The sequence below is a fragment of the Hemitrygon akajei genome, chromosome 5 (assembly GCF_048418815.1).
Source record: "Hemitrygon akajei chromosome 5, sHemAka1.3, whole genome shotgun sequence".
Taxonomy (NCBI): domain Eukaryota; kingdom Metazoa; phylum Chordata; class Chondrichthyes; order Myliobatiformes; family Dasyatidae; genus Hemitrygon; species Hemitrygon akajei.
Window position 1 is genome coordinate 145,478,095 of NC_133128.1, and position 22,726 is coordinate 145,500,820.

The 22,726-nt window shown below is 38.9% G+C and overlaps 1 protein-coding gene across 3 annotated transcripts in view; it reads left to right on the top strand.

The window, feature by feature from the left end:
- The window catches only part of vps8 (VPS8 subunit of CORVET complex), a 618,230-nt gene that overhangs the window by 212,583 nt on the left and 382,921 nt on the right, over window positions 1-22,726 (top strand). For all 3 annotated transcript variants that reach the window (XM_073046772.1, XM_073046773.1, XM_073046774.1), the window contains exons 36-37: window positions 8,837-8,926; window positions 20,873-20,912. In XM_073046772.1, coding sequence (XP_072902873.1) covers window positions 8,837-8,926; window positions 20,873-20,912 — 130 coding nt within the window. The remainder of the gene's footprint in view (window positions 1-8,836; window positions 8,927-20,872; window positions 20,913-22,726) is intronic.

A 22,726-nucleotide genomic window follows, 5' to 3' on the forward strand; every position in this document is an offset into this window, starting at 1 on the left:
TAAAATTTCAGTACAAAATGAATAACTATCAGAATAGCTTATCTTTCAGTGATATTTTCAATGCAGTTGTTTGCAGCGCTGGATATCCAAGTAGTTGTGTAGCTGGTGGAATTTTCATTAGGCTTTTTTAATAGTTAATAAGCCTGCTGCATCCTGTACCACATTAACATGCCTGAGGCATAATTCTGAAGTAATTAATCCATCAAAAACTCTGACTTGTGATGAACTCTGCTAAGTTACCAACCATGCAATAAAAACATTTTCACTTATAGTACAGTGGATGCCGGTTAACAGGGCCGCATTGGGACCAGTACATTTTAGCCCAGTTAAGTGGCTACCCCAATTAGCTGAAGTCCCATGGAAATAGTTAAAAAGGTATTTTAAAAAAAGACAAACTACTATTTAATTGAGTAATAAATTATGTATTTAAATGAAATACAGGACAGATTACAACACTACCGATTTATTCTGCTGTGGATGAGGTGCCCAGGGAGAGGTAGCTTTCTGGTGAAGGGGCTCTTTGATTCCATGCTTGGATAGCTCACTCCCCTTTGGTCCCCACCAGGCACTTAGCTGTTACCTGTGGCTCCACGTAGCTGTTTGCATATGACAGCAGCCCCACCCGGTACACTGCTTCGACAGGAGGGCTAAACTCGAAGAGGGTAGCTGGCAGGCCTCATACCCTGGTGAAGTAGGGAGAAGTTTAGCTTGAGAAGTCAGCTCCGGTGGACTAGGTGGTTGAGATCAACAGTGATTTCAACGGCAAACGTGTTTCTGCAACGTTTCGTGGAGAGCGAAGGGCATGATAAAGCACAGAAGTAGTCATGGTTATCCACTGCAATCAGGGAAGTCTCCAGTTTGTGATGACTACTCATACCACCAGACGCGGACTACCGTGTTCAAGAGGGAGCAGCTGCCTCAATTAGGCTAAGTTCCATGGAAATAGTCGAAAAGGTATAAAAAGACAAACTGAGTAGATAATTATGTATTTAAATGATATACAGAACAAATTGGAACAGTACCAATACTACTCTAGTACTAAAAAACTGTGTATTTGTTCCTAATACTTATTGATGGATGAGCTCATCCTGTCGCAATCTTTTGATTGAAAATGAACAAAATCAGCATGGACACTCAGTGCAGATTTTGGGCTGCCTTCGTACAATGCTGTTGAAGGTTGCATTCTCCAAATATTCATTTTCATTGTAGCATTCAAGATGATTGCCGATACCTTCATATTCTTCGTTGTTCCTAACTTGTTGAAATTGTTTCATGTTCATTCCTGACTATTTCTTGCACCTTGAAGCCTGATTGCTTGAAACTGCAGTGAGCAAAATGGTCCTGAATTATCTTACTGCTTATTTCCTGCCAACTATTAGTGAGAAAAATTGCTGCGTTTTGAATACAGACACGCACTACTGACACTATTTAAAAACTTTGGTGGAAAAACGGTGTAGTGTCTTAAGGCTACATAAGTGCACACGACAGGCCCTAGTTAGAAACTGTTTGGTAACAGTCTCTTGCCTCAATTAAGTGGCATCATATCCCAAATAAATGAAGGGAATCCCAGCTATTTTCTCAATTACCTAATGGCCTAATTGACAGGAATCCACAGTATTTCAAATGGTTTACATAAATGGCATTGGTTGTGGATAAGTGTAACAGAGAGGGAAAAATGATTAATTGCGAGATGCTCAACTTCACACTGTTTCAGAGTAGAGCAAGCAGGATTAGTGGAACAGTAAGTGGATTTTGAAAATGAGTAGAAAAATTGTGAAATGAATGAAAATGGTTGAGTAAGTAATGAAAGGGAAAACATGGCTGTAACAAAGGGTTAAAGGAGGAGAGGGGAAGATATTGTCAAATGCATTTGCTGCTTAAGTTATCCAGCACTTACAGTAACAGACCACTGGGTGGTGATAGTTCCACCACTGGGTGGTGCAATTATCGATTGCTGAGGTTAGGAAACTTTCCTCGCCCTCTCCTCACTCTTCTTTCATTTTTACCTCAGCTTTTAATCCCATTCCTCTACTTTCTCCTCCTTTTCCCTCTCTTTTTACCATAGTTTTGATTTCTCTCTCTGTTCACTCTCTACTTACCCAAGCTCTCCCCTCTCCTTTCCATTTACTCCTCACTCCTGCCATCATAGTCATAGAGTTGTACACCACACAAGTGGACCCCTTGGAGCATCACATCCGTATGGAGCTTTTGGCCCATCTGCAATAATCCTGTATGTCTGTATTAGGACTGTCCCTACTTAAATATCTCTCTAAATCCTCTGAATTATCTGATTCCACCAATTCCTTTGGAATTGAATTACCCTCTCTGTGTAAACAAAAATCTTTATGAATACCCTCTGCACTCTTTTATGAGCAATCTTATCCTGTAATGTAGCAATCAGAACTTTATAGAATACTCCATGTGGTGTACCATTGCACTATACTAGGCTAATTCTTTTATTCCATGTCCTAATTTATGAAGGCAAACATGCCATATACTGTCTTCACCATCCTATTGACCTGTGTTGTCACTTTCTGTGAGCTATTGACTTGGACCCTTGGGTCTCTCCACTCATCAGCATTCGTTGGTGCCCTACAACAAATTGAATATATCACACCGCTACTTGACTTGCCAAAGTGCATCACCTCATATTTTTCAGGATTAAATTCTATCTGCCAATACTTCATGCAACTTTCCAACTAATCTATATCTTGCTGTACCCTTAGACAACCTTTCTTACTGTCGGCAACTTCACCATTTTTGTGTCATCTGTAAACTTTCTCATTGGCCAAATCATCAATATGTCATAGACAGCAAAGATCCCAGTCCCAGTTGCTGTAGTACACTACAAGTTGTCCTTTCATGGTGTGTTTCCTAACACCAAGCCAATTTTAGATCTAGTGGGCTGGCTCATCTCAGATTCCATTCATCTTAAACATCTGGACCAGCTAACTCTGTAGGACCTTATCAAAAGCCTTACTGGAGTCGATATAGACAACAACAACAAGCACCTATCTTCATGAATTTCCCTCACACAATGCCATGCAGGCTTTTTCTGACCTGCCCCTGGCTCTCTGATGTATATAAATCCCTTCTGATTTCTGAATATTCTGCAGTAATTTATTTATAGCCACCATCCTGCTTATTCCTGTTTCTCTTCTTAAGTAAAGGAACAATAATAGCTGTTCTCCACTCTCTTAGTACCTCACCTGCAGCTAGCAAAAATGCAAAACACTCTAATTGATTCCCAGCTATTTCCTCCCTTGTTTTCCTAAAGTGTTTTGGGAAAGATTTCAGTATCCACCCCTACATGTTGCAAAACATCTAGCACTACCATAGTCTTAATTATAGCATTCTGCAACCTATCAGAGTACTTTTTCTTGACCTCACAGTACCTGTCTTTCTTATAATGCATAGAGGGAGTTTTCACTTAGAACCTCGTACATTATCCCTTGCTCCATACATAGATTACTGCTTTGGTCCCTAAGGGACACACTATCTCTAGCTACCATCTTCTCCATTTTTCCTCTTCCCTCTTCTCCTCCCTCATTCTCTAAATTCTTCTTCCTTCCTGGCCTCTTCTTCTCAATTCTTGTTCTTCCCTCCCACCTTTCCTTCCTCCCATCCCCTGCTCCCTGCCTCCCCCCTCCCCGCTTCCTGCCTCCCCCTCCCCTGCACCCCGCCTTCCCTCCCCCATTCATTGCCTCCTTCCTCTTCCCTGCCTCCCCTCCCCTGTTCCCTGCTTCCCTACCCCCTGTTCCCTGCCTCTCCCCTATCCCATGTTCCCTGCCTCTTCTCCCACCATGCCTGGCCTCTTCTCACCCAAACCTGGCTTCCCCCTGTGACCCAGTCACTACCTGTCTTCTCACTCACTCTTTGCCTCTTCCTCAGAGATTGCTCCTTTTATTGTTAAGATCCACACTTCTCTTAAGATATCATCATGTACAGAAATGTGCAAAAATATAAAGTAAATAGATAATTTGTTTTACATTTTACTGGGATTGCATTAAAAGGTGTACCTCATAGAGGTCTAATGATATTTATTCTCATTTAACCCATCCTTTGAGTTGCTTATCCACTGAAGTTTTGCATAACGGTAATAAATTTTAATGTTAATGAATAGATGATGTAAACTGTTTTGATGCAGATGTAAAATAGAATAATATATCTTGCTGTTTTTTAACAATCATAGTTGGAGCATAAAGCCCAATTCAAAGTAGTTGATCATTCTCAACATACATGCTTCTCTATCGTAATTATTCAGTGTAAAATATGTCCAAAGTCATTGCTAACTATAACAATAAATATCATGATTCATAGCCCAACAAATTGCTACCTTTGGTTTATATCATTGGCTTTACTTACTTGATTTCAGAATTTGTTTTCATTAATTTGCTGCTTTTGAGTTTATTTTAGTGTTTGGTTGCTTGTTGCAACATTGCATCTCAAGAGAGAAGTCTCAATGTCCACTCCCCTTTGTATGGTGAAATGCTTTCTGATGATGGCCTCAAAAGACTTAGTTCGATTTTTACCTTTGTGCCCTTATTCTGTGTGTATCTCACCAACCTAAACTGGATGAAATATTCTCTCTACTGTAAGATTTTATTTTGCTCACCTTTTTCTATCATTGAAGGCTAACAGGTAATTTATCCTAAAATTAAACTATCTCGGCCTCAACATAATTCCATTGAATTTGGATCTCCTGCAAGCTTATATACCTTTTTCAAGGCATTATGCCCAGAAGTGGTCACAGCTTTCACCAAGCACAAAATGTGTTATATGTAGTGTTTAATAGTTGGTTTAATTTTTTTCCTTGGATTTCATGAGAGACACCAGTTGAATACATGCTTGATTTTGTCATTTGATTTTGAGAAAGCAACACATCAGTTATATTTCCATTGAATTGTGAGAGGATAAATGCTATTCATGTGTTATGAGGTTTGTTGGAAAACTGTTACCTTTAAATATTATCCAGGTCCAGTTCTCTTAGCATTTTCCTGTTTTGTATATGTGAGCTTATTTATCACTCTTCTGTTAACAATGGTATCTGTGTGTTTTCCATTGTATTGATGATGCGTCATATTTTCATTATTGCAGCAATGCAGCATATTTCAGCAATAGATTCTTGTAACAACTCTGAAAAGGTGCCATTGTTGCAAATAGTATGTCTGATATAGAGGTGAAAAAACTGGTTTAGTCTTTTTTTCCAGTTGTATTATCTGCTACAAAATCAAAAGCTGTAGCATTACAGTTGCATAGCAGTTTGGAAAAGATGAAGAGCATAATAAATTTATATGTATTAGACTTCCTTGTAATTTTTGTTCTGGTTGGCTTTTTTTTTGTAGAATCAGAAACTAATGCAGGAACATCAGACAAGTTGTACAGTGGCTGGACATTCATTTTTCCCCGAACTTAGCCAAGCGCACAAGATGAAATTAACCTTTTTGTTTGTTCCTCTCATACTGAATCACTGCTGTTTTAATCTCTAAGCAGTAAAGCTGATAGTATAATAGATCATAAGCATCAATGATTTGTTCTTCATAGTAAGTTAGCACATAAGATAATTTTTTTGTGTTGTTTGGTGTTGATACTTGGTGGCTCTTTGCATGTAACTCCAATGGGAATCATTAAATCCCAATTAGGAATACTACAACTGAAATCCACAGTGACAGACATGCGTACTTCATTAAGCAACATTGTTTGATGATGTTTAAAAACGATCTATTGGTACTCAAACTTGGCTGATCCTGGATTGCAGACTTCAGTCATGAGTGCAGTTCCCCTTTAAGAAAATGGAAATGTGGAATACGGCCTGTCCAAGGTGCGATTGAAACGCAATCTGTGTTTTTTGCTTCGTGGAAGCATGGCTCACTGTCACCATTTCGGACATAGCACTGCAGCCTGATGGCTTCACCATTCTCTGCAAAGACAAGACAGCTCAGTTATTTTAAGAGGTAGAGGTGGTAGAGTATGCTTTATGAATAGGTCATCGTGGTGCACAGATGTGGCGCTTATGGCTCAATCCTGCTCACCTGACCCGGAACATCTGGTGGTCAAATGTGCATTTTATTTGGTGAGGGAGTTTTCCTTGGTAGCAGTGTACACTCCACCTCAGGCCAATGTCAGACAGGCACTGGAGGAGCTGAGCATTGTGATCAGAAGTCACAGAACAGTGGGGGATTTCATCTAGGCCAACTTGAAGAAGTCTCTGAACAACTGCCACCGATATATCACCTGTGGAACTAGAACAGCCAACGCAGTTGACCACTGTTATTGTTGCTCCTTTCCGCGACCTGTGGGACATTGGGTGGCAACCTAGCCATTTCTTTAGCATTTTTGTATGTTTTTTACGAAGCAAAGTTGGTAGTTCAAACTCAACCCAGCACAGATAATCTTGGGGCCACTTGCCTCAAAGTCTGGTGCAAATGCTACTATACCACCGGACGACACCACTGTTAAACCACCATCAAGTATGCTTACTGTGCCATTCCTTGCCCACACTTGGCTGTACTTCTACTTGTAGTGTATAGGCAGAGACTGAAGTCTACAGCACCAGTGGTTAGGACCAAGAGGGTATAGTTCAGGGAGGCAGAGGAGCTCATACAGGACTGCTTTGAGTCAGGGGACTGGACAATATTCAGGGTTTCATCTTCGAATCTGAATGAATATGCCACGGTTGTCACTGACTTCATGAAGACCTGTGTAAATGAGAGTGTGCCTTCGAGAACACCCTGGACATTTCCAAACCAAAAACTATGGATGAACTAGATGATTCATAGTCTGCTGAGGGCTAGATCTGTGGCATTCAAGACCAGTGGAGAACTATACAAGAAGTCCAGGTATGACCAATGGAAGGTTATTTTAAGAACAAGATAACAAAGGTGATTGAAGTTAGTGATGGAATTGGATGTACATCAACAATGGGAGGATTTGCAAGCTGTTACTTCACAGGCCGAATGGCTGTGATGATTCACTCCCAGATGAGCTCAACACTTTTATGCATACTTTGAAAGGGAGAATAAAACTACACCTGTGCAAATCCCTGTAGCATCTAGTGACCTTGTGTTCTTTGTCTCGGAGGTCGAAGTCAGAACATCATTTAAGAGGGTGAACTCTTGAAAAATGTTCAGTCCTGATTGTGTCCCAGGCAAGCCACTGAAAACCTGTGCCTGCCAATTGGTAGGAGTGTTCAAGGACATCTTCAGTCTCTCACTACTGCAGACAGAGGTTCCCCCCGCTTCAAAAGGGTGAAAATCATACTAGTGCCCAAGAAGAGCATGATGAGCTTCTTCAATTTCTATCGCACAGTTGCAATCACATCTACTGTGATAAAGTGGTTTGAGAAGTTGGTTATGGCCAGAATCAACACCATCCGAAGCAAGTACCTGAACCTTCTGCAGTTTGCTTATTGTCACAGTCTTTCAGTTCTAATCAACAAGCTCCAAAACCTGGACTTCTGTACCTCTCTCTGCAACTGAATCCTTACTTTGCCACTGAGAGACCGCAGTCAGTACTGATTGGAAATCACATCTCCTCCTCGCTGACAGTCAATCTTGGCGTACCTCAAGAATGTGTGCTTAACCCACTACTCTACTCTCTCCACATCCACAGCAGTCTGGTTAGGCACAGCTCAAACGCCATCTACAAATTTGCTGATGACACAACTATAGTTGGTAGAATTTCAGATGGTGATGAGGAGGTGTACAGCAGCAAGGTAGATCAGTTGATTGAGTGGTGTTGCAAAAATAACCTTGCACTCAATGTCAGTAGGACCAAAAAATTGATTGTGGACTTCAGGAAGCGGGGGGGGGGGGGGTGGCATTAAGGGACACACACCAGTCTTCATTGAAGCATCAGCAGTGGAAAGGGAGGGCAGTTTAAAGTTCCCAGGTTTCAACATCTCTGAAGATCTACCCAACATATTGGTGCAATTGCAAAGAAGACATGACAATGACTGTATTTCATTAGGAGTTTGAGGAGACTCGGTATGTCACCAAAGACTCTTACCAGTTTCTACAGATGTACCGTGGAGAGCATTCTAACAGTTTGCATCACCGTTTGCTATGGGGGTGCCAATGCACAGGACCAGAAAATACTGTAGAAAGTTGTAAATTCAGCCAGCTCCATCATGGACATTAGCCTTTTCAGCACTGAGGACACCTTCAAAAAGCAATGCCTCAAAAAGGCGAGACCCATCATCAAGGACTCCCATCACTCAGGACATGCTCTATTCTCATTGTTACTGTCAGGGAGGAGGTATAGGAGCCTGAAAACACACGCTCAGCATTTCAGGAACAGATGTTTCTCCTCTGCAATCAGATTTCCCAATGGACAATAAATCCATGAACACTACCTCACTCTGTTTTTCCTCTTCTTTTGCACTTCTTATGTATTGCAATGTACTGCTGCCACAAAACAACAAATTTCACAACATATGCCAGTGATATTTACTCTGATTCTGAATGTCATTGTGCTGGGTTAGGATACAGCTTCGTCTAATGGATGATAAGCTTAAGTTCTTTACTTTGTTTATGATCCCCAAATAAAATATGCTGCAAGATTTTTGAACAGAATTGGCATGATCACATAACACAGCCAAGTTTTCTTTGGTTAAAAGAATCATTTGTGAAGTCCGAAAATTGATGCTGCTCATGTAAGGATTACTGTACTGAAACTGGGTTTAATGTGGTAATGGAGCTCTCCTTAGCATCTGGCTGTACTGCTTTTTTTAATGAATATTCAGCACTGTATTATGAATGTTATTCAGTGTGAATTGCTTCATTTTTGTATACTCCTTGTTGCTAGAATTTTAACTTGAAATGTGTTTGTCACTTAGATTACAAAGAAGCATAAGCTGCATGAAGCCACAGCCTACTTACTGGAAAAGGAGGGTGATTTACATGGCGCCTTTTTAGTCCTGCTTGAGGTATAAGCTTACTGTTTTTTTTATCTGTGTGTAACGCTTAGGGCTATCGGCTTGTGTTTGTCTAGGGGAAAATCTGTCCACCTGCGAAACCGCATCTCCCGTTTGCGTAGATGCTGTGTATTGCACGCTGGTACAAACTCGCACATACAATTTCAGATGGCACACAATGTACGTTTTACAGATTACACTTCATAAATCTTATTGGAACTAGGTAATTAATAGCGATACAATATAAAAAGAAAGAAAAGGGCGTCAAAACTTATCGGAGTTCAGTCAGTTCATGCACAACCGTCGGAGCTCAATTAACAAAGCCTTCCGTCCACCATTTGAGCTTCTCCGACCTCCTCGACCCGCCGCCTGGGACCAACCTCGGTGGTCAACCAGAGCGCGTCCAGCATGTGCTTCCTCTTCGGTTCTCCTCCCGATAAAAACGCGCGCACTGACTCAGGTTCATACACGTACAGATAGAATAACATAGCTTCCATTGGTTAATTCCTCCGTTATCAATAATTATAATCCAAACATTTCAGCTGAACAGAGCATTAACTTATCAGTTACATACAAAGAAGCAATTTCATTATAATGCTGCAGTTAACATTACAGTTAATAATCTGAGAACCCTGCATGTGCAATTCTTTTAAAGTGAAAAGTGAATTATAATTTTAGAGTTATGTTGGTATTGCTTTAGTTTGTGATATTTGTCCTTTGAAAAACAGAATTAGCTCCTGGAATCACAGATAAACAAGGGTTTGCAGGTGCTGGACTCCGCAGCGAAAAAAAAACAGCTGAAGGACCTCTGTGATGCAGGCAACATCAGAAGAAGCAGAAGGTTGATTGCCATTTTTGGTCAAGACCCTGTATCAGGATGTCGCGATACAGGGTCTCAACCTGAAGCATCACTGTTCCTTTGCCTTCAAAAGATGCTGCATAATCCACCAAGTTTTTCCAACAGCTAACTCCTGACATGTTAATTTCTACCTTTATTTTAGGCACGGAGACCCTGATCTCTTGTAGTTTCATTTCCAGGTGGAGGAATGTATGGTTTTTGGTTCCTTGAAGTCTTAATTTCCTGAAAGGGGGCATGATTATTATAATGTGTCTTAAAGATCAACAGTCTATTTTCCTGTCTTCCCCAATGCTCAGTAGTGAGTCAATTATGAGTGATTAGGTCCTGTGCTGCCGGATCCTGGATCAGCTGTCTCATTATTATCTTGCCATTCCTCTTCGGTCCTCATGTTCACAGCTAAGCATCTTCAAACTGCTGCCTTGTACATACTTCGCAGTTATCTCAGGTAACTTTGATCTTTTGCATCATCTCCCCTTTTTGATAATCTATCTAGCGACTAATCTGGTATACGAACACTACTTTGCAAAAGTCTGGTGTGTGTGGTGTTCAGTTGCCTGAGAGTTTTGTACAGTACTGTAATAATTTTATGTATTGTACTGTACTGCCATCACAAAAAAAAGCAAATTTCATGACGTGAGTGACAATCTGATACTGATATGGATCTCTATTGTGGACTGAGAGTGGAAGGGGACAAAGGGAAGACAATCATGGTTGGGAGAGGGATAGAGAGGGAAGCACCAGAGAGATATTTTGTAATGATCAATAGACCAATTGTTAGGCAACAAATGACGTTACCTGGTACCCGAGGGCTAGGTGTGACTGCACCCACGCCCTGTCTGCCCAGGCATGCCTTCTCTTCCACCTGTTCTACGGTGCTCTACCCTCACCATTCCCAATATCCTTTACACCCCCCAGATTTACAAACTTATTCTCTGCTTCACATTGCTCCCTAGCCATATATACAGTATGTGCCTAAGACCTTTGCACAACACTGTATGAAATGCCACACTTCCATTTCAATATTTTAGCCTCCAGTCTGAATCTCTTCTTTCTCTATTTCTTATATTTCATTGCCTTTGGAGTTGTAATTGTTGCCTGGTTACCTCTGTTTTATCCTATCTGTAGTGCCTTGCTCCAATCCGTGAATATTTCTCCACTGTCATTTTTTCCTGTCAATCTTGGAAAGGCATATCCAAACACAGTGCCTAATTCTTCCATTCTGTTGCTGACTTGCTGGAGCCATCTTCAGCTGTCACATTATCTGAATTGACATGTCCTCCACTACCACTTTGACGTTTCAATGAATAAACAATCAGGTGCTGCCTGACCTTTTGAAGTTTCCAACACTTTTTTTTGTTTTCAGATTTCCAGCGAATGCAGTTTTTTGATTTTAATACACAAACTCTGCCCACTTAATGTGCCTTCCACTGAAAGTCAGTTTATCAGCAAATAAAGTGGTTTCCCTTCATATTCTGCATTGATATTTTGGCTTTAAACTGAAACTTAGTACATTGATGACGCCTTGCCTTTCACCAAAGCATCTTCAAGTCTGTCTATGATTTTCATTAACTACCTGGTTGAAGCAATCTTTTTCATGGTTTGTGAGGTGAGAGTTAACTGAGGCTGAAGCACTTGAAATAATTAATTTTATTAACAATTAAGACTCAAGTAAAAGTAGTTTATAAGTTTGTGTGAGCATTCAACTCTAAACCAAGGATGAATATTGCCTCAGATAATTAATTCTTTATTGTTGACAACACTAAGTTTGTATTATAAGTATGAATTTTCGGTCTGACAGTTTTGAGGACACCTGGAACACATTTATACTTGTAAATTATGAATGAACAATATCGTACAGAAATGCAGTATGCATCCTGAATATTGTCCTAGCCTTGCAGTTTGTTAGGGCTCACAACAGTTACCCAACGGAGTGGGCATCATAAGCTCTGATTTTGACTAAACTGAACCAAATTTTGCTTTAATGGTAGGTCAATCATTTTATTAAATATGTTTGGTCTTTCATGAAACCAGGTATGGAAGCTTTATATTGCAAAGCATAAAAACTTTCATTATCTACATGAGTAAGCAAGAGATTGAATTCTCAACATAGTTCCTTGTTTCTTATCTATTAATTTGCATTCAGTCATTTTACAAATAAGATTAAGTACTTCTCTTACAAAAAATAACAAGTTAAAGATTACAGATTGTTGAAAGTTCTTTGGAAGCTATTTTTCTTTATTCTTTGTAATATCCAGACTGCAAATTAACTAAAACACTTTCTCCCAAATCCTACTATGACCAATTCAAGTCTTCTTAGCATTTATATTCTCCAAGAGTAGGTGCTCTTTCTGTTAGGCTTTTAATAAGTAACTCTCATTTTTTGTACACTTCATACCTGCCTTGAGCCTTTTGTCATTCTAAGTTAAATTTTATTTGATTAAAATTGCATGTCATGTTGAAAAAATGGCAATGTAGAAAGCTATGGTTAAAATTAAATATCCTTGGACTTGAGGATATTTGAGTTTTCTATTTTAGACCATAAGATATAGGAGCAGAAGTAGGCCATTCGGCCTATTGAGTCTGCTCCGCCATTCAATCCTGGGCTGATCCAATTCTTCCAGTCATCCCCACTCCCCTGCCTTCTCTCTTTACCATTTGATGCCCTGGCTAATCAAGTACCTGTCTATCTCTGACTTAAATACACCCAATGACTTGGCCTCCATAGCTGCTCATTTGGCAACAAATTCCACAGGTTTACCACCCTCTGACTAAAGTAATTTCTCTGCATCTCAGTTCTAAATGGACATCCTTCAATCCTGAAGTTGTGCCCTCTTGTCTTAGAATCCCCTACCATGAGAAATAACTTTGCCATTTCTAATCTTCTCAGGCCTTTTAACATTCAGAATGCTTCTATGAGATCCCCTCTCATTCTCCTGAACTCCAGGGAATGTAGACCAAGAGCTATATTCCCTGGAGTTCTGGAGAGCCAGACATTCCTCATATGGTAACCCTTTCATTTCTGGAATTATTCTTGTGAATCTTCTCTGAACCCTCTCCAATATCAGTATATCCTTTCTAAAATAAGGAGCCCAAACTGCAAACAATACTCTAAGTGTGGTCTCATGAGTGCCTTATAGAGCCTTAACATCACATCCCTGCTCTTATATTCTATTCCTCTAGAAATGAATGCCAACATTGCATTCCCCTTCTTCACAACTGATTCAACCTGGAGGTTAACCTTTTGGGTATCTTGCACAAGGACTCCCAGGTTCCTTTGTATCTCTGCATTTTGAATTCTCTCCCCTTCTAAATAATAGTCTGCCTGTTTATTTATTCCACCAAAGTGCATGACCATATACTTTCCAACATTGTATTTCATTTGCCACTTCTTTGCCCATTCCCCTAAACTATCTAAGTCTCTCTGCAGGCTCTCTGCTTCCTCAACACTACCCGCTTCTCCACCTATCTTTGTATCATTGGCAAATTTAGCCACAAATCCATTAATACTGTCGTCCAAGTCATTGACATACATCGTAAAAAGCAGTGGTCCCAACACTGGCCCTTGTGGAACTCCAATGGGAATCAGCAGCCAGCCAGAATAGGATCCCTTTATTCCCATTCTCTGTTTTCTGCTGACCAGCCAATGCTCTACCCATGCTAGTAACTTCCCTGTAATTCCATGGGCTCATATCTTGTTAAGCAGCCTCATGAGCAGCACCTTGTCAAAGGCCTTCTGAAAATCCAAGTATACCACGTCTACTGCATTGTCTACTCTGCTTGTAACTTCCTCAAAGAATTGCTGTAGGTTTGTCAGGCAGGATTTTCTTTTGAGGAAACCATGCTGTCTCTGGCCTATCTGTCATGTGCCTCCAGGTACTCCGTAATCTCATCCCTAACAATCAATTCCAACAACTTCCCAACCACTGATATCAGGCTAACAGGTCTATAGTTTCCTTTTAGCTGTCTCCCACCCTTTTTAGCTAGCTGAGTAACATTTGCAATTTTCCAGTCATCCGGTACAATGCAAGAATCTATCGATTCTTGAAAGATCATCGTTAATACTTCCGCAATCTCTCCAGCTACTTACTTCAGAACCCGAGGGTGCATTCCATCAGGTCCAGGAGATTTATTCACCCTCAGACTATTAAGCTTCCTGAGCACTTTCTCAGTTGTAATTTTCACTGCACAAACTTCACTTCCATGACACACTTGAACGTCTGATATACTACAGACTTCTTCGCCTGTGAAGACTGATGCAAAATATGCATTCAGTTCCTCTGCTATCTCTGCATCTCTCATTACAATATCTCCAGTGTCATTTTGTACTTGTCCTATATCTACCCTCGACTCTCCTTTACCCTTTATATACTTAAAAAAGCTTTTAGTATCTTCTTTGATATTAGTCACCATCTTCCTTTCATAATTCATCTTTTCCTTCCTAATGATCATCTTAGTTTCCTTCTGCAAGTTTTTAAAAGCCTCCCAATCCTCTGTTTTTCCACTAGCTCTGGCTTCCCTGTAAGCCCTCTCTTTTGTCTTTACTTTGGCTCTGACTTCACTTGTCAGCCACAGTAGTGTCCTTCTTCCCTTTGAAAATTTCTTCTTATTTGAAATGTATCTGTCTTGCACTTCTCTCATTTTTCACAGAAACTCCAGCCATTGCTGTTCTGCTGTGTTTCCTGCAAATGTCCCTTTCCAGTCAACTTCAGCCAATTCCCCTCTCATGCCATTGTAATTCCCTTTATTCCATTGAGATACCAACACGTTAGATTTTATTTTTTCCCTCTCAAATTCCAATGTGAACTCAATCATATTGTGATCACTGTTCCCTAAGGGTTCCATATAATCATATAAGGTTCCTTAACCTTAAGCTCTCTTATCACCTCGGGACCATTGTACAACACCCAATCCAGTACAGCCTATCCCCTTGTGGGCTCAACAACAAGCTGTTCTAAAAAACCATCCCTTAGACATTCTACAAATTCTCTCTCTTGAGGTCCAGTACTGACCTGGTTTACCCAATCTACTTTCATGTTAAAATCCCCAGCGATGATCATGACATTACCTTTCTGACGCACCTTTTCTATCTCCTGCTGTAATTTGTAATCCACATCCCGGCTGCTGTTTGGAGGTCTGTATACAACTGCCATTAGGGTCCTTTTATCCTTGCCATTTCTTAACTCAACCCATAGAGACTCAGCACCATTCGATCCTATGTCATCCCTTTCTAATGATTTAAGCTTTGAGAATGATTTAAGAATGATTTTCCCTCATCCATACTAAAAAAAAATCACTTCAACTATGGAATTCCAGATGATTTCTTTCACTTTAATTTTTAACCCTTCCAAATTTGCCTTCAATCTGCTCAACACCATTTTAATTATTTAATTAACAAGTCACCTTATCTTTATGCATGTTCAGGTTATTAGTGGTACAGACTATGTTTTCTCTTTCTTTCTCCTTAATCGCATTAACTATTCCATGCCAGTTCCTCCTCAGGTGTTCCACATATTAATTATTTCACTCAGGCCATATCATAGTTCGACTTAAACATTCATCCCCAGGTGGAAAATCAGGTGGAAGTCAGTTTGGACTTACAGGATATTTTATCAGATGATTGAGAAGAAACACACACAAAATGCTGGAGGTACTCAGCAGGTCAGGCAGCATTTACAGAAATGAATAAACAGTTGATGTTTTGGGCAGAGACTCTGATTGAGGTGTAGCTCTTCCAGCAGTTATTGTAATAAAAATTGAAATAGATCTTCTCATTATTTGGTAGAGGTAAAGACATTTCCTTTTGTCATAGTGAAGGTTGTTAAGAATGATTCTCTTGAATTTTGGAAGGTTATGCTCATTGATTGCAAACTATCCTTTGTGTTTTTTCACAAATTGTTTCTTATGGATGTGTTTTATACAGTTCCTTTTCTTCAATTCTGATTCTAATTGTGATGTATACTATATTTATTTATCATGACCTAGGATAGTCGTAGCTGCCATTCATTGGCATCCTCTCAATCTCTTCTCTCTCCTCCAGTTTTATTTTTGGCTTCTTTTTACAAGCTTGCCATCTTGTTAACCTTGAATCCTTGAAGTTTAATCTGTAATAATGATTACCTCTTAAATACAAATTACAAGCTCTAAATGCTTGATCACATAAGTGTCCCATTAATTTTGTTTCTCTTCTCAACACTGCTCTGATAACCTGTACCAAGAGCACTGTGTTTTAAAAAATTGTGCAATTTTATATCATCTTTAATGCATTAAGGCTCTTCACAGGAGTGTTATATAAAATTTGACTTGAGTTGCATATGGAGTTGTCAAAAAACCTAAAAGCTCAATGAAAATTATTAATAGATTATAATGAGGAGAATGAGCAGAGAACTGAATTGATGTAGGGAGGGAACTCCAGAACCAAGGGCTTTGGTAGATAATAACAGGACTGTCAACAGCTGACCAATTAAATGTGGGATACCCAATGGCAGAATTGAAGGAGAGCAGAGTTCTTAGTAAGCTCGAAAAATATGAAGAAAGATGAAGCAATAGAGAGATTTGAAAACAAGGATTAAAAAGAATCTGAGGACTGTTGAAAAACTGAGACAGTATACATCAGTCTTTGGGTAATGGGATGAACTGGCAGATGCACAGCAGAATTTTGTATGAGCTTAAATTAATGGCTAGTACATAAAAACAGTCACTGATATTTCAATGGAATATGTACAGTACCTATAAAAAGTATTCACCCTCCCTTGGAAGTTTTCATGTTTTATTGTTTTACAACATTTATTAACAGTGATTTAATTTGGCTTTTTTGACACTGATTAACAGAAAAAAAGACTTTTGTGTCAAAGTGAAAAATGGATCTCTACAAAGTGATCTAAATTAATTACAAATATAAGACACAAAATAATTGATTGCATAAGTATTCACCCCTCCCCCAATATTGACACCAATCATTATTAGTGTTGCCAATTAAGTTTTAGAAGACACATAATTAGTTAAATAGAGATCTGTTTTAGGAGACCTGTGTGCACTCAAGGTGTTTCAATTGATGGTAGTAAAAATACATTTGTATCTGTTAGGTTCATCTGCTGGTGAGTCAGTATCCTGGCAAAAACTACACCATGAAGACAAAAGAACACTCCAGGCAACTCAGTGAAAAAGTTATTGAAAAGCACAAGTCAGGAAGATGATGAGTTGAATGATTTGTTTCCATGCTCTGTGACCCATAACTCAGAGATTCTAGGTATTGGTTTAGGAAACCCTTCAAACTGCTACTAATGCATTCACATCCCTTCTTAAATAAGAACACCAATACTGTGATAAAAGTCCACATGTGGTTTTACCAATGTCCTATACAACTGAAGCTAAACCTCCTACTTTTATATTTGTGTCCCGTCACAATAAAGAATAATTTTATTTTTGGTTTTCTAATTACTTGTATATTTTCACACCATTTGAGAATCGTGCTAGGATACCCACATTGTCCTTCTTGGAGCAGCACAATCTCTCAACAATTGTTTTTAATTTTCTTGTTAAAATTAATAATTCCATGTTTCCCAAAGTATACTCCTAGATATTTGCCTCATCATTTAACCTATCCATATCCATTGTAATCACTGTCTATTCTCTTCACAATTTCTTTTCCTACCGGTCTTCGTGTCACAGCAGATTTAGCAATTATTCCTGGGGTACCTTCGTGTGAAATCAATTATTATTGAAGTCCCAGTATGGCACGCTCCCTGTTCTTGTCAACCAGAAAAAAAGCCCATTTATGCCTATATTCTGGTTACTGTTAGTCAGCTACTCTTCTGGCTATGCCAATGTGTCTCCCCCAACACCATGGGACATTTTTAACAATACCATTTGATGCAGCACATCATCAAATAGTCCATCAATTAGTTTTCCTATATCTACAACATCAGCAATTTTTTAAATATGTCATAGCCAGGCACTGAAAAAAATCCAAGGTTATCTGGCAAAGTCAACATGGTTTTGTGATAGGAAAAGCATATAGAAGTACTGGAGTTACATCCTCAAAGAATTTAAATATGTCATGTTACCTTTGGTTAAGTATGTTTTCCATGTTGGCGTTGACAAATTACCTTATTTTTTTCCTGTGCCCAGCTATAGTGTCTTTATTAATAGCTCTCAAAATTTTCTGGATGTTAGATGCTGTGTTAGCAGTTCTGCAGTTTTTTTATTTCTGTCTCCATCTCTTTTTGAATAAAGAAATTCTGTGTTTTTCTCCAATTTAATGGAACCTCCCTTACATTTAGGGTAAAAAGATCAGACAGAATTTGTATTGGCCCAGCTTAATAAGGGGAATTGCTTTTCCCTATTTACCAACAAGTTAACAGATTCAATCCCAGTTTGTAGTTACTATAGCCAACACAGCTGCCTTACATTAGTCTTTGATACAGATATTAAGGCAGCACAAACAAGCAGTGCCTTCTGATTGCTCCCATTAAGGTTGTAGAAGGGACTCCTATATGTTACTATAACTTTATCCCAAGATCCTGAAAGCTCTGTCTATTTTTGGCTACCTATTCTTTCTTGATCTTACATCAGTTTATAAAATTAAAACTGGCATATTGTCTCTCTACATGAAATGATTCAAATTGTTGAGCTGGAGCAGGATTATCATTAAATTCTCAGGAATTTGCTGGCATAATCTAAAACTAGATTTTATTCATGTCTTCTATTTAACTGGCATTTCTTTGATATTAATTTATTTTGTATTTTCTAATAACCTTCCAGCTTACTATAAAATATTGAATTTGAATTATTTTATTCTCTTTTGTGGATAAACATGTACCAATTGTGATAAGACATTTCCAAGATATCATTAGAGACAATTCATGAAATTTGCACAACTTCTTTTCCAAAATGGCCATGTTTAGAGCCATAGATCTGTTCAGCATGGAAACAGGCCCTTTAGCCCAATTGTTCAATGCTGACCAAGATGCCCATCTAAGTCCCATTTGTCCATGTTTGTCCATATTACTCTAAACCTCTCCTTTTCATATACTTGCCCAAGTGCCTTTTAAATGTTGCTAATGTGCCTGCCTCAACCATTTCCTCTGGCAGGTCATTCCATATATGGACCACCTTGGTGAAAATTTTGCCCCTTAAGTTCCTATTAAATCTCTTCCCTCTCACCCTAAGCCTACTGTATGTCCTCCAGTTCTTTATTCTCCAACTCTTTGATAAAGACTACATGCATTCACCCTATTTATCCCCCTCATGATTATATACACTTCTATAAAATCACCATTCATCCTATGCTCCAGTGAACAAAGGTCTAGCCTCCTCATCCTCTCTGTACAGCTCAGTTCCTTGAGCCCTGGCAAAATTCTTCTAAATCTTCTCTGCTCCCTTTCCAGTGTAATGGCATATTGCTTCTTGCAGGACAATCAAAACTGAACACAATATTCCAAATATGGCCTTGCCAATGGTTTGTACAACTGCAACACAATATACCAACTTCCATGGTCAGTGCCCTGACTAATGGAGCCCTCTTCATTACCCTGTCCACCTGTGACTTTATTTACAAGGAACCATGTACTTGTGCTCTGAAGTCCTTCTGTTCTACAACACTCCCTAGAACCCGACAATCCATAGTGAATTTCCTACCCTGATTTGTCTCCAAATTTGTAAATTGTTAGTATAGTGATTTTGTTATTAGATTGGTTTGTAGGTCTTTGAATAAAGTCAGTATCCACGTTGGTCTGTCAAACTGAGTTATTTGGAATCAAGTGCTCTAATTAAACTCAACTGAAAACAGGAACTTAATATCACAGGGTGACAGATACATGTACACAGATACAAGACAATTTGTTTACAAAATACAATAAATTGTAAACAATTTTTTTGTCTCTTGGTATGCCATTTCATAGAGGGATATATTTATTGATGTAGTTGAGACAAGGCTTTAGGAAAACGTGCTATTCTTAATTTCAGCTTTTAAGATTTATGAAAGGGTTAACGTTGAACAAATTGTAAAACAAGTAAGTACAGTGTGCAAGCATGAAAAATCAGTCAGAGTACCTAGTGACTGGTCTCAGCTTTGGAATTTTGCGTATACCAAGTTTTGCCGCCCTTTAGGCCAAGTTTTCTCTTTCACAGTCCAGTAACATAACATCTAATCAATGGTTTTAAGGAGTACTTTTTCTACCTCTTCGTAGAGCTTTTTTCTTCTTGAATTGCTTAATAATGTCTCCAACATTCTCTAACTTTGCTATCTTTCACTATCTTTGGCTGTATCTGTCTTTCATTTAACTTGAACTTAAGTTGCTACTAGTTAATTTACCTACTTACCAGGTGTAAGCTGAATCTTACATGTTTACTATTTTGCGACCCATATTTCTCCTCTCTACTTGAGACTTATGCAAACGCTGCTCACTTTATTCTAAACACACTCCTAGTTTATCTTCTGTCTTTTACCTTATCCATTGATTAGATTGATTTTGCTCTTTTCAAGTGGGAGGATCTGTAATTATATTTTAACTTCTTAGGGTCATATAGTTAACTAACTAATTGGAAATGCTTGTTTCATTGACATCATGATTCAATACTTGCAGATGATGCTTTTGATTTTTTTTGGGTACGCAAGTTAAAAGGAAAGTTGATCATTCCTCCTTAGGAAAAGTGAGGGAATTACTCTTAAAATCACAGCAAAATGGTTGCCTTTTATAGTTTTCTGCTGGATAAGTAGTCTGGAAATTCTGTAAAGAGTTCTTATCTGATTTGTTGAATGGCCTTTAGTGGAAAGCTGTTCATCCACGAGTCTACAAATCATGGGCAGAGCACTAGTAAACGTTTCCATTGTACCATATTTCCTTGCCATACAGGATAACATCTGACTGATTTCTAAATCTCCCTTTTTTTCAGAAAGGTCTGTCCACTTGGAAAATAAACCACAAGCATACTTTGATAAAAACAATTTTGCATTTAGAAAACACTTTGGGGGAAACAAAAGCTGTTTTAGGAGATGTGTTCAGCCTAACTGGGATGGACTTTCCACAGAAGGTTTCTTGTTAACTGTCTGTATTCTAATAATATTGAAGCAGGAGATTGATTAACAATTTCTCTTTCAGATTTTGAAGCACAAGTTGTCCTTGTTTACAGATGGTGCAAGTAAGTAACAATTAAACTGCATTTTAACACCTGTTCAATATATTTTGTCATTGGCAGAATTAAATTTGCTGAGTCTGTATATCACTATTTGATGTTTATTCATTGTAATTAAAAAAACAAAAACCTGATGGAACTGAACAGTACATGAAACATTGTCTATAGATAAAGGAACAAAGTAAACTCAATAGAAAAGAAAATGCTCATTGCTCATAAAGATGTGGCATTCTCTGGTATGATCTTCCTTCAATCTAGTAATGGTTTTTTTTCTTGAGCATCAGTTCAAATGAGTTTGTGGTGTACTTTAATGGTGATGTTAGTCATAGGGTTAAGTACTGAATTGCATTACAGAATTCTGGCAGGCAGAAAAAAAGAAAGGAATTTTTATAGACTGCAAAATTAAGATTGAAGTGTGTACAAGATAGAGTCTAAATCATCCTAAATGGTACGAATTATAAAGGTTGTTTTTTTAAATGTGAATTTGTATCATTTACAATTCACTTCTACAAAACTAATTCTGAGGGACAAGTAACAATTAATCATGAAAACACAATTACAACTCACTTGTACTTTGTGGAACTAATTGCAACATACTCTTGAGTATTATACAACACTAATTGTTGATAGCAAGGTTTCGTCAAAAAGCTTAGTTATTTCTGTTGATTACTCCAAACAAAGCTTTAGAGTAGGGGATGACACATAGCAACATCTGAAGCCACTGTAAATTGCTTACCTCTACAACTGGTCTAGAGCAGGTGCAAACTCACCGACTCTGCACTTAGCAATCACTGTGGATTGGTAGTAACATTGCCTCCTTGCTGGCGATCAACACGGGTGCACTCAAGGATATGTTCGTAGCCCATTGCTCTTTCTCTTTCTCTCCCTCTCCTCCCCCTCTCCCTTTTTATCTCCCCCCCCCCCCTTCTCTCCCTCATTTTCGGAGAGTTGGTATGCCACCTTACAACTTTCTTAAAAACCTTAGAAATTTCTGAGAGCATTCTGACTGGCTGCATCACAGCCTGCTGTGGAGGCTCTGATGCACATGATCACAAAAGGCCATCTCCATTTTGACATAGCCTTCTCTACCATTGAGGACATCTTCAAGAGCTGGTGTCTCAATAAAGTGGCATCCATCACTTGAGACCCTCATCATCCAGGACATGCCCTCTTCTCATTGTTGCTATTAGGGAGGAGGTACAGGAATCTGAAGCTCCTCATTTAACTATTCACAAGCGGTTATTTTCCCTCTGCTATCAGATTTCTGAATGATCCAGGAACTCAATGAATACTGTTTCATTATTGCTTATTTTTCCCCTTTTATTTGTAACCTAATTTTATTTCTTTGCACTGTACTGCTGCTACAAAAGAAAGAAAGTCATGCAACTTAAGAAGGAGTGGGCCAATTTCTTTCTTGTACTGCTTCATGATTCATACCGTCATGGCTAATTGGTGTTTTTTTTGTACTGACACATTACCCTTTGTAGGAACCATGTATCTATTTTTTCAGTCTATAAGAGCCATGTATCTATTTTCTGGTGAATTTATTATGTTAATCCAGGGTTTCTCAACCGTGGTTCCGTGGAAGGTCGCTTGGGGTTCTGTGAGAGTCCGTGATTACAAAATCTCATTGTTTTTTGAACAATGTGCGATGCTATCACGCACAATGGTGGGCAGTGACTGAGCAGACCCGTTAGCAATCTCGTTGTAAGTCTCTCAGCCGAGTGTGGTAGCGCGCAATAGGACCGTGTTTATTTGGTTGAGTCCATTCTCGGTCTTTGATGTGAGATAGGAGAGGCCATTGATAATTGGTGAGCACT